The sequence below is a fragment of the Sapajus apella genome, unplaced genomic scaffold, assembly GCF_009761245.1.
Source record: "Sapajus apella isolate SASKATOON/1434 unplaced genomic scaffold, GSC_monkey_1.0 scaffold5, whole genome shotgun sequence".
Lineage (NCBI taxonomy): Eukaryota > Metazoa > Chordata > Mammalia > Primates > Cebidae > Sapajus > Sapajus apella.
The window spans coordinates 31,394,068-31,407,471 of NW_022436945.1; the positions used below are offsets into that span (position 1 = coordinate 31,394,068).

Sequence of the window (13,404 nt, forward strand, 5' to 3'; positions counted from 1 at the left end):
CCTAATGTTTAATAATGTTGAGCATCTTTTCCTGTGCTTGTTGGCCATTTGCATACCTTCCTGGGAGCATACATACTCAGATCCTTTGCCCTTTTCTTTCTCTCTTTTTTGTTTTTGAGATGGAGTCTTGCTCTGTAGCCCAGGCTGGAGTGCAGTGGCGTGATCTTGGCTCACTGCAACCTTCACCTCCTGAGTTCAAGCAATTCTCCCATCTCAGCCTCCTGAGTAGCTGGGATTACAGGTGTAAGCCATGGCGCCCGGTCTTCTTTCCCCATTTCTTATGGGGCTTTTTCTCCTTACTGTTGAGTCATAAGTTCTATATATTCTGGCATCGGTCTCTTATCAGGTATATGATCTGTAAGTGTTTTCTCCCATTCTGTGGGTTGTCTTTTTCATGGTGTTCTTTGAAGCACAAAAGTTTTTAAAATCCAATTTATCTATTTTTTTTTCTTTTGTCACTGAAGCATTTCGTGTCATATTAAAGAAACCTTGCCTGATCCAAGATGAAGACTTACTCCTGTGTTTTAAGGGTTTTATAATTTTAGCTCTTAGAAGCATTTAGAACTACTCATTTTGAGTTACTTTTTGAGGTTGAGGTAGGAATCCAACTTCATTCTTTAGGATATATCTTGTTGTCCCAGCACCATTTGTTGAAAAGGCTATTCTTTCTCCATTGTATTGTCCTGGCACCCTTGATAAAAATCAACTGATCATAATTATAAGGGTTTACTTCCGTTGGCTATCTGGGTTCCTTGAATTTCCATATAAATTTTAGGATCATCTTGCCAATGTCTGCAAAGAAGCCAGATGTTTTGATAAAGATTGCGTTGAATCTGTAGATCAATTCGGGAAATACTGCCATCTTAACAATATTGTCTTCCATTCCATTATCATGGGGTGTCTTTCCATTATTTAGGTTTAAAATTTCTTCCAATGATGTTTTGTAGTTTTCAGTATACAAGTTTGGTGCTTATTTTGTTAAATTTATTCCTATTTTATTCTTTCTGATGTGATTGTAAATGTAATTATTTTTTCTTTTTTTGAGACAGAGTCCTGCTCTGTCACCAGGCTGGAATGCAATGGCGTGATCTCAGCTCACTGCAACCTCCGACTCCCTGGTTCAAGCGATTCTCCTGCCTCAGCCTCCCAAGTAGCTGGGACTACAGGTACGAGCCACCACAACCAATTTTGTATTTTTAGTAGAGATGGGGTTTCACCATGTTGGCCAGGACGGTCTCAATCTCCTGACCTCGTGATCCACCTGCCTCAGCCTCCCAAAGTGTTAAGATTACAGGCAGGAGCCTGTAATGTAATTAATATGACTGTGTGTTGCTAGTGTATAAAGGCACAATCGATTTTTTCATACTGACTTTGCTTTCTTTTTTTTTTTAAGATGGGGTTTCACCATGTTGGTCAGGCTGGTTTTGAACTCCCGACCTCAGGTGATCCGCCCGCCTTGGCCTCCAAAGTGCTTGGATTACAGGCGTGAGCCACTACACCCGGCCTGATTTTGCTTTCTGCAGCCTAAATGAACTTGTTTTATAATCATTTTTCTTGTGTGTGTGAGACAGGGTCTCACTCTGTCCCCCAGGATGGAGTTCAGTGGCACCATTGTTGCTCATTGCAACCTCCACTGCTCAGGCTCAAGTGGTCTTCCCACCTCAGCCTCCCAAGTAGCTGAGACTACAGGCGTGCACCACCATGCCTGGCTAATTTTTGTATTAATAATTTTTAGTGGAGACAGAGTTTCACCATGTTGCCCAGACTGGTCTCAAACTCTTGGCCTCAAGTGATCCGCCCACCTCAGCCTCCCAAAGTGCTGGAATTACAGGTGTGAGCCACTGCGCCCAGCCTGTTTCTAATGCTTCTAAATTGGTGGCTTTACTCTGCGTGTGCTTTGCTACAAAATATCCAACAGCTCGTATTACTTAATAAACTTCTTTTAATGCTTCTGAATAACTTTAACTGATATTCCAATTCTAACAAAAATTATTTGGACTAAAGTATTGCTTTTCCATCCAAAACTACTGACTAGGCTGGGTATGGTGGCTCACACCTGTAATCCCAACACTTTGTGGGAGGATTGCTTGAATTCAGAAGTTCAAGACCAGCTCAGACAACATGGGAAAACCCCGTCTCTGCAAAAAATACAAAAATTAGCTGAGTGTGGTGGTGTGCACCTGCGTCCCAGCTACTCAGGAGGCTGAGGTTGGAGATCATTTGAGCCCAGGAAGGTCAAGGATGCAGTGAGCTATGATTTAGCCACTGCACTCCAGCCTGGGCAACAGAGCGAAGCCCTGTCTCAAAACAGAAATAAAACCATAAACTATTATCTTAAGTTTGTATCTTCTAGGGCAAAAATAAAACACCTTTCTATGTTCCCTAAAATGCAAAAGTGTCTTGTCTTAGCTTTTACTTTGTCTGAGTTTGAAATAACACTTACTCAATTGTGCTGTTTGCTAATGATTATGTCAGATTTATATTTTAGGTAATAACTACAAGTGGGAAGCCACAACCATGGCCCCTTATTTAGCCACAGCTATTCTGCTTTTGAACCTAGAACACTGTTCAAAAACCACAAATAATCACTATCTGTTTATTTTTAAAAGTCATAGGTAGAGCTATAGGGCTTTTTTCCTTCCTGATGGAATGGTACCATGAATAGGAAGCATATGTGCTTCATGTGTGAATGTAGAAAACACTGCATGGAAATCCTCTTGGACCACATGTCACTCTGAGATTGTCACTGGCTATCCCTTTCATTCACTAGATCAAATGAATTTCTGGATGATTTCTGGTCACTTTCCTGACAAAACTGAGTATCTTTTATTTGGATATTAAGCATATAACATTTTCCTCGTGTTCAGAGACAAGCAGAAAACCCTTAGCTTCAGGGAGAGAAAAGTTACCTATTCAAAGAAACAGAAAAGTATTTGCAATGATGCAAAAAAGCGAGTTAAAACACTTAACAGAGACTTGACATTTATTGTGCAATTTTATCCCCAACAGAACATGTGGCATTCTAGAGGTATATGAGGTAATAAAATCAACACTCCAATTAGAACACCTGAAATAATTGGCTCTAGTAACAAATGTCTCTTATAATTAAAAATATTGAATGTTTAAAAAACTTTTATAACATTTTAAGTTCCTAAAAGAAATGAGCCTAACACTTAAAAAACAACTTACTTTTCTATATAAATTGTTCACAAAAAAATCTTGCTATTCTATATTACACTATGCATTTGTAGTTTTATTAACATATCCCTAGTGGGTATTAACTCTACACAGTACAATCAAATAGAAATTATTCATAGAGAATCAACAAGACTCCAACAATAAAAATATCAGGATCAATGGATTTGTCACAGTTTCTCCACAAGTATTCATCATAGAAAAAGTAAAGGCAAGTCGGCCCCGGTGTTAGGCTGCTACATGAAGTTCCAGAGAGGAGACACATAAAGGCAATGCTTAAATTGGGCAGGGTCGGGCTGGACCAGTGACCTTGAGAGCTCCATGACCCTCTTCTGGCATGCCCTGTTCCCAAGAAGCACAAGCCAGGCCCCTCATGGCCTTGGCATGCTCTTGAACTTAAACACAGCCAAAGGGATGTTAAAGCCAAACTACAGGGAAGAATCAACAGAGTACTGTATTTTCTTACAGAATTTTCACAACAGTTCTCACAGTGACATCATAAATTAACACTCTCTCTTTCAAACCAACCAGGCTCATCAGCTCTAAAGCTACAAAGACAACAAACATGAAAAGTGAATTAAACATTGGCTAACTGATGCCCCGGTGCTATTTCTAACATCTAGGAGTTCCCAAAGACTCTCACTTCACTGAGTTCAAAGTTTGCTTTTATCTCCCTGCATTTTTGCACGAGGAACCTATGAGAAAAATGTGAACATACTAGTGATTTTAATTTACCCACTTTTAAAAAAATTATTCTGGTTTCCATCATAGGATCTTACGTAGAGCAAGCCTTATACAGAAACCTGGGCAATTCCCAGAAGATATATGGTTTGTATGTTCCTACTTAAGTACAGACATACTTTAGAAGTAGGTTTTAGTAACACAAATATCAACTTTCCTTTGATGGCATAAATAAGGCAACAAATCCCTTCTAAAGTGTTGATGGGCCTTGAGAACTGTGCTCCAACTACTGAGGAAGACTGAACTGGTCATTCTGTTTACTATGCCCAAAGGGATCCTCTTCTTAGCTGAGTGCCCTGGGCAGTTTCATTATCAATACATTGGGGTAAGAACCATAACAGCCACACAGGGTAGTTGTGAGGATGCATTAAAGTGCTTATCAAAGTAATTGGCACACAAGAACTCAGTAGATAGATATTAGCTACAGTTGTTGTATATACTGTTGTCGCAATTAAGTGGTTCTGAATGGGCCTAAATAGTTTTCCAGTGTGGCCAGGATACATCTGGCCACTTGCACTAGCCCAATTATTCTAAGAATAAACAGATTTTCAAATGAGTCTTACTAGCAGATGTGCTTTCATTGTAATTTGGGGATCTGTGATTCAATAAAAAAGCCCTTTTATCAGGCAGCTATAGAGAGTTATGAGGGAAATTAATCTGGTCACCATTACTGCAAAGATTTGGTAATTTAATGCCTTCAGAAGTCAAATTAACCAAGCTGGTCATTAGATGAGAGGTCTTGACCTCTCAGTGTTACCTGCAACTGAATATGCTGTGGAGGGTGAAAGTGGTCTCTAATGTGTACACAGATCAGTTAAAATGTTACATTTCACATTTAGAAGGCAAATATTGATGGGTTATTATTTTGGCTCTCCATATTGTCTGATGTCAATTCTTCACTCTCCTCTAAAAAAAAAACCTAACATAAATGAAAGAACCAGTGCCACTGGCTGACAATGTAGCTTTGCAGAGGACTATCCGCTGGGTGATATTTTCCTACATTATTCCAAGTGAAGTGGTTATTTTTATCCAGTACTTACATGACTGAAAGAAGCCATCACTATGTTTACAAAAATACAACATAATGATACACACTGCTGTTTAGACACATTTACATTAGAGTTCCGACTCAAGCACTCCATTTGACATGTTTTGCCAAACAGTTTTGGCACGTGTTGCCACATTAAACATACACCAGCAAGACTTGCACCATATGTGCGAAATCATTTTCTATTACATTTCTAAAAATCTGTATATATGAGCTGTCAAAAATTAACGCAGATCTGTACTGTGAAATGACATAGCACTGAATGAGGAAAGTTAGACGTTTAAATCTTCTCTAAAATTGAAGCTATTACCCATGAATGAGATTTTTAAAGATGACTGAAATCTAAGAAACTCAGGATGTAGTCAATGGGTATTAGGTTTAAGTTCTAGAGCACATAGTGAAGAATGGAATGTAAGTGAGGGCAATGGATGTTTGCTTTTCTGAACATAGTGCACGTTTCATCTTTACCTAATGCTCCAACCATTTTCTGAGAGCAACAGATGGGAGGCAACAAGCCACTGAGTGGCAGGGCAATGCAGGAATCATAAACCTATAGATTCGAAGTCTGGATTACTGTCTAATTTAGGGCAAAATATCTGATATTACAAGAATAGTTACTGGACTTTAAAAAATCCTATCAATATCAGTTACCTCTAGTTGATGCCACATGGAGTAGTTGAATCAAATAATAAACGGTAATCATTTATATCTCCTTATAATCCTGACAAAGGAATCTCTTATGTCAATGTGTCCGTCACTGATGAAAGGTAAGAAACAATGCAGATCACACAGCCACCTACTAACTCTACAGCTGTGATGTAGCTACATGGCTCAATTCTCCTACCAAAGGAGATGATAGCAATTTTCAGCAAACGCTGTAATATTATCCTTACATTCCTAGTGAAGCTTAATGAAACATAAATGGTAACAGTCACCTAAATGCTGTGATAGAATGAGGAAAACCAAAAAAGTGATGCCCGGGTTCAGGGGCTGGAGGAAATATTTTCAAGTAAATAGGGAAGGTAGTTGTAAAATGTCCAAGTAAAACAAGAAAGTACTTGTAAAATTTAAATGGTTACAATTTTTCTTGAAAGCATTTAACGCTAAGTTAAACCATGAGATTCTGAACGAAGCACTGTCAAAAGAGTCAGTGAGAAATGTGACTTCAGCATCTGCTTGCAAAACACTGGCCCCCTCCACAGGCTCCTGGCCTACACTATCCAGTTCAGATCATTCCAGGGTCATCCTGAACCTGGCTGGAACTGAGCCTGGGGCTTCAGCTCACTGTGAAAGGCCAGCATGATCTTTTTGACAAGATTTTAATTTGGAAAACACTGTCACTTTTGGTAGGTATGGCTCTTCTGATAGCTGGGCTTATGGATCACCCCTAGTCATTGACAAAAAAGCCACATTTAGTCTTTGCTGTCAGGCCAGCCCCATAACCACCTCCTCTAACCAATGAAGTGAAGGCATAGCTGCATCCTGAGCTGTTTTAACTCCATCTATTTTACACCAGTGCTAACGTGACTCAAGGAGGACTCTAAAAGCTGACATGACTAAGTTTCTTGTAGAGCAATCTGTCCATTTGCCAGATAAAGATGTAGAAAATCAAATCAAAATGATAAGCAACACCTTCAAGTCTCCAAGGATTTCAACTGAAAGGCTCACAGAGTAATGACAGCATCCGATCGTAGTGGTGAGCTTTTACCCTGGTTACATAGAGGCCCGATGGGCCTTAACCAAAAATAAACGAACATCCTTTGTAGGCCCTGATTTAAATATCAGGAAACCATGCAGACAACCACCATGAACTCAGGTACATACCACCCTTAAAGGTGAAGCTCACGTGGCAGTGTGGATGTGTCCTAAGGAGAGGAGCAAGTGTCTACACTGATGCTGTATCATAGCCTAGTGGCTGCTAGTGCCTTCGTGAGATGCTAGATTTGGCTAAAGGAACCCAGCAGTTACACAAACAGTAGAAGTATAATGGACCATTTCACCAGGGGGCAAAAGTCACAGGTCCTAGACCAGGGAGAGGAGTTAGGACTGGCTGTGTGATGCTGCTTATGGAGTCTGTCAGCCTTGCGCAAAAGAGATGCTGAACAAACAGTCTCAACATTCAGAATTTGCTGATGGAGAAACAGCTGATAGAGAAATAATTCACCTAGAGTGGGTATGAGGGAAGAGACCATGTGTAACTTTGGAACAAAGGTGGTGTGCAAGCCTGGCACAGCAGCCTTCTCAGGAGGTGACAGTGACAGCCAAACCACAGGCTGCTGTCCCCTGCCCTTGCAGCAGTGGTGCAGGTGTGTCATCATGTACGGCCATGGAGCGGGAGTGCAGAAAGTGCTCTCGCTGGCCTCAGTGAAGACCAGCATGACAGGGCTCCAAGATGATGCTTAGATATGAAGAAATGTTCAGAACCCTCAAACTTGCAGGAAAACAAGGGCTAGTGTGTTTTTCTTAAAAGGAGTGATCAAATATTGTTTGCTATAGAAAAACAGAACAATGTACTCAGCAGTATGGACAACTTAAGGCCAAGACAAAATTAAGAAAAGGTAAAATGGAAAAACAGATGAGGCTATGGCGGGGTTTTTCTTCTAGCAAAGATGTCATGTTGTCAAAGAATCTCATAAGAAAGACACCAACTTCTCGGACCTCTAAAAATGCTTTAAGTAGTATCTTTCTTCCTTGGATAGCCAAAGATACTGGTCTCACGGTTGCCATAAGAACATGGCATTTGCTCATATCATTTCTTCTACTTCTAAATTTTAGCTAATTTGCCCAAAATAGATTTGTAATATTAGTTTTCCCTCTACCATTGAATAGATTTGACAAATTTTAGTTAATTTTCTCAAAATAGGATTGAAATATCAGTTCCCCTACATCATTGAGCAGATCTGACAGATGACCATCTCTATAAACATTGAACTTTTCAATGGATGAATGGTAGTAATACAAAAAAAGCTAATAAACAAAAGCTACACAAAGACCTGTTTCTAGGATTTTGTATATAGTGAATGCAAAACTAAATATTAAATCTAAAGGATAATTCATGAGTTTATGTTGACAAAGAAAGCCAAAAAACCCTTTATCAATGGGTGCTCATAAACTTCAATCTCCATCCAATTTTCAAAACCCTTGGTCATGTCTGTAGATGACCAGTAGCCTTCAATAAACGGTGTCCATTTAGTCCTTTGCTCTACAAAGAATGCAGTAACCTGGACTAGTCTGGTAAAGAAAGCCTCTCCTGACTCCAAACAGGAAGCCCTCAGAAATGATTCTAGCACCTCTACAGCATTTGCCAATAAGGAAAGGTTCCAAAGGTACCATTAATTTCACATATGGAGTTCAATAAATTAACCAGGGAATAGTGAGTGGGAGAGGCACAGTGCTAACTTAGCCAAAACTAAGGGGCACACTGGGGGAAAGGAGGCACAGTGGGGCTGAAATGTTTTCTTCAATGACAATGGGAAACAAGTTTCATACAAATGCTAAAGATCAAATCAGCAGAGAAAGACCCTCAAATTTCAGACTAATTACTGACAAGCCCATTGCATAGTTGTCAGAATGGCCTTGAAGCTGTGTGTATACAATGCCAGAGCACCTAGTCAATTCAGGGAATACCATTAGTCGCACCACTTGTTTGGTCTTCAGTGCACCAAACAACGAATTGATTGAAATTCTCATTGTTCTACCCATCACTTTGGCACTATGTCAACAAAGCCTGATTTAAGGCTATGGAAACTATGAATTTATTAACCTAAAAACCGAGCATTTGAAAATGGTTTTGGATCTTTGGATGTTTCTTGACTAACAATGAAAAATGACTACTGTTTGTAAACCCCGGAGATCAAATAGTGCCTTCTTGATCAACACAGTGGATTTTTTTAAATAACAGAAAAATAGCTGACCTGTAATTAATCACTGTCTGTAGATGCTGCCTCTCTTCTCTGGCTTCCTTTTAGTAATAGACACTATTAATGTCGAAATAGTATATGATGCCATTCTTTGCCGAGAAATATGAAGTCAAGTCTTTGGAAAACATAAAGACAACTTATTCGAATTAAGAGAATGTTTGTTCCTTGTCCCTTAACATAACTCCATGTCTCCATCTTCTCGCATGGGCAGAAACACTACCCCAGCCTTCCTAGGGGACCGTCTCTGCCCAGGTAGCAGAGTTTAAAGATTTGAGAAAGGTAACTAGGAGCTGACCTATTTTTTCACCCTCATCATCTAGCTAGTAATCATTTAAAATCAAATCTATTTTTTTATTTTTATAATATAGTATTCCAAAAGTATGTTGTAGGAGCCATAACTTCCCAAACAACCCTAAAATGGATTTCTATTGGGGTACTGTGGCAGCTGAGAATGTGTAGAGTATGACAGAATGACATGCTTTGGGCTCTCAGGTGACAGGAACAGGACCTTCACAATTGGAACTCTTGAGAGGACCGGCTGCTACAACAGGAAGATTCTGTCCACTAATCCCCAGATCCATCCTGGGAACTTTTATTGAAGACTTCATCCTGCGAAGACTGGTGATCGATCCCTTCATAAAACGAGCCACCGTTGTGCAGGAAAGTCCCCACTGCCCGCCCCTGTCGGGCGTGACCTACAGCATCGCTGAACACTTTGTTTATCTGCTCCTCCGAGGGCATCCACCAATCGGGGTTGGAGGTACAATGCATCCTAATGAATTCTGCAGGAATATACACAACATCAAAAAAAGAGAGAGAGAGAAAAAAACAACAGCTGGTTTTTGCAGAAGATGACAGGGCAGGCTGCTTAAACTTTAACAGAAGCTCTATCAGAAAAGCTTTATGGGAAATCCAATGCAATGCCATGATGATGTCACTCATTAGACCCAATTTATTCTATACAAAAATTTTCTTCTCATGTGCAAAAGTTAAAAAAAAAAATCGCATGAGTAAGAGGGTAATCCCTCCAAGGAACATTTGCTGTTGAAATGAAAGGTAAATTTAATTTGTAAGGCACGGAATGCATCCTGTCTGGTAAAAGTCAAGGAGATTTCAAAAGCTAAGTTGTTACCTGCTCACGTTTTGAGAATGTTACTATCTCCAGAAGCACAGCAAATATCATTAGCATGGTATTCTTTACCCAGCTACTACTTTGAAAATGGAGTACAATAAAATAAGAGTCTTAGTGACTGAGGAGGAGCCTGAGTGTTAGTTCAGAAAAGGTACCCACGTTCTTAGAATGTTGCATGATTAGCTATACTTATTTCTCAAAATGTAATTTCTATACATGGGCTGGCAAGTATTTTTTATATGTTGTCTCCTCTAAATATTTAATTTCACCACAAAGCAATTAAAATGCCTGAAAGAGTGAAATGCTTTAGCTACCTCCAACACAGACAATCACCATGTCTTGCCTATGTATTCTCCACCCAAGGGCTGGATGGAGGTCCACGCACTGTGGCCCTAAGTGAAAAATGAGCTGGAGATGGCAGTCTCTGGTTAGGCAGCCTGGGCTGCATCAGGTATCAGTGTGACAGTGGCCCCCTCAGTGTTTCCAAAGCAGCAGCACTAGTTTTCTGGGATGTATTTTAATCCCTCAGTTCTACTGACTTCCTATAGAAATGTAAAATGTTGAATAAGAATTTCTGGAAAAACAATACAGCGATGAGACCCCTTATTTGACTCCTATAAATAAAAGCCTAAATGCAACTCCCTTGAATACACACAGCCAGTGCACTCACTCAAGCCCCCAAGCTCAACACCACGTCTGGGTGAGTTAATTCCATCATCTCTTATGTCAAGAAATACAGAAAACGATGGTTAGTTTAGCAGGACAGACCCTGCAAATTTCTACCACCTAGTCACTCTGAGTAAGTGGAATATTCAGACAGCTAATAGCAGGTGCTCTGGAGCACCTGTGTCTAATAAATATAGGCATTTTCCTCTCAAGCGGTTTCCTGAATTGTGGGCCATGCGCATAAGCCTATAAGGTTGTCTCAATCTAGGAACCACACATGCCTGCCCCATCCCTTCTGGATCAGAATCTCTGGGTGAAGGCCTAGGGAATCTCAGCTGCTAACAAGTACTACATATGCACCCTAGGCACATGATGTCCAGAATTGCTATGGGCATCTCAGGAGGGAGTGCGTAAGTATCCTTTGCAATAACCAGGGCCTTAGCAGTGATAATGTGGCTTTTTTTTTTTTAAACTGTGATTTCTTCACCAGGAAAAATTTTTATCCCTATTCAGAGTAAATCAATATTAAGTCTTTCCAGCCAATAAAACTGCCATTGAACTGTACAGGTTAATATTGAGCTTTCTGATATGGATTTTTCAGGTGTGAATGTTTTCTTGGCATTACAACACTTCTATTTGTCTAGGTCTGTGTTTATTTGCACTCGCTGAATCAACTGGATACCTCCTGATTCCTCCTCCCCACCCCTCTGCCTGGCCTACAATAGTGCAGATTAACTGTGAAGTAATCGCTATTAATACTGCTTAAGTCGTATTACCTATGCAGTACATTTAATAGAAACTTTTTTTTTAACCAAAAGAAAAACGTTTTACTGGGCAAGGTATATTTTAGCATTAAGGAGAATTAATCCTAAACAAATTTAAGGGGTTTGGCCAAGTATTCCTGAGAAGATACTAGAAGGGGACACAAACTAGTACTGGAAATGAGGTAACATTTTACCCATTAAAAAAAAATTTCCACGCCTTCCCTTCCTGTGTGCGTTCCCCTATGCTCCAGTTTTGCTGGAGGTGGCCTTCTCTGGCAGCAAAGAAAATCTGAATTGGAAGTGTGAAACATGAGGTGCTATGCGATGCTTATGTACCACTAAGTGAGAACAACAATGCTAAGGCAAACGGAGATTTTTAAAAGAGTTTCTCAATACCGAGTAGATGGGCCACATGAAGCCTAGACGTTCTCAGCAGAAAGAAATCAAAATACAATAAGGCTGAACACTTGTACAGGGAGAGCCACAGCCAATGCGGTGAAATGAGATCACAGATGGTGACACTGAGCGGAAGATGCAGTACCTCGGAGGCATGTTACTTTAACTGGATCCAGAGGGCGTCTTTCGGGACCTGTCTCTCCTGACTGCACTGACCTTTTCCTTTTCCCAAGGCCGCATGAGTACTTAAGCTCATCGGTTGTGAAAACAAATCTGATGAGGTATCGAAGGAGCCGTCTCCCATCTTTCTTTGAAGAATTTACAGCCTCGTCCCACTGTTTGCTCGTTATGTAGACAGGATAGTTGTTCAACAGCTGCTTGCTTCCCTGGAAAAGCGAAATACTTTCTCATTACCCATGGAGCCAGCCAGCCAGAAGCCGAAGTGATCTCCATTTCAAAGGCAAACATGCTTTTTAACCAAGTGGCTATGCTGACAATGAACCAGGTATTGAAGTGTGCAAGTAATTGCTCAGACTCAGAAGGGGCACTTTTCAAATTACATTTGCATTTTCTATAACAAGAGCCAATGAGGTATAATGAACACCTTTGAAGGGGAGCTATTTATAACTTACATTTTAACAGGTAGGTTAAAATGTGTCAAGATCCAATGACAGGGAACACTATTTAAACATAACCTGTAACTTTCCTTTTCAATCCATTAAAATATGCAAAAATGACTTTGAAGAGTATGATCAAACAGGTCTCTTCTTTCTTTGGTTACTTTTAAGTACTTTTAGAAATGCTGCCGGTGGTCTATTTTAATAAGGCATTACTTGTGTTTAACACATGCAACATCTGGTAGTCACTGCATTACAATGGAAACGACATTAAAAAGCAAATTTTAAAAAGGGAGAATTGTGGAAACTGAAAAAAAATCGCTAATAATCATGCAAAACAGGTTTCCTCAAATTACACCTTCTGCAAATGCCACTATGTCAACTCAAAAATTTTCATACTTTTCACCTTCATAATTTATGTCTGCTATAAAATTCCCAGGCTAAATAGCTGCAATGGGATTAATTACGGGAATTTCTGTAACATTTATAAGCCATGTTTAATCAATTGCACCTACACAACCATTGCTTTAGTTCTGGTTGTCCATAAAATTCTACAGTCCAGGACAAATTAATTAACCCATGATCTTAGTTTTAATGTACTGCCTCCCTAGTAATTAAGGTATACAAAACAAAAAAGGGAAAACTCATTCATTTTACAACTCAGCAAATTTACTACAGGTTATAAATGTGGCACCATTTGGATCTGCTAGGGTTTTATTTCAAAAAGTGCTCTGTTTAGTTAAACGCTGAGAAGGGGAAATGGCATAGGAGCCAACAAGAGGGAGGCAGCCCAGTGTGGTGGGAAACTGGCACTAAGTTCTGCACGTGGAGACTCATCACGGCAGCATTCACACTTTCCTCAACTAGCAACAGCGCGATGTAGTTTCCTTTCCTAAGGAGGACAGCTGAGGCACCTAGTTTGTGC

The 13,404-nt window shown here is 40.0% G+C and overlaps 1 protein-coding gene across 2 annotated transcripts in view; it reads right to left on the reverse strand.

Annotated features, from left to right (window-relative positions):
- Positions 1–2,960: 2,960 nt before the first annotated feature.
- BEND4 (BEN domain containing 4) overlaps positions 2,961–13,404 on the reverse strand; it is a 39,121-nt gene continuing 28,677 nt past the window's right edge. Inside the window, exons 4-5 of one of the 2 annotated variants that reach the window (XM_032274061.1) lie at positions 12,008–12,248; positions 2,961–9,686 (exon numbers count right to left, since the gene is read on the reverse strand). In XM_032274061.1, coding sequence (XP_032129952.1) covers positions 9,469–9,686; positions 12,008–12,248 — 459 coding nt within the window. In that variant the 3' untranslated portion in view covers positions 2,961–9,468. The remainder of the gene's footprint in view (positions 9,687–12,007; positions 12,249–13,404) is intronic. The other variant, XM_032274062.1, reaches the window with a different exon arrangement.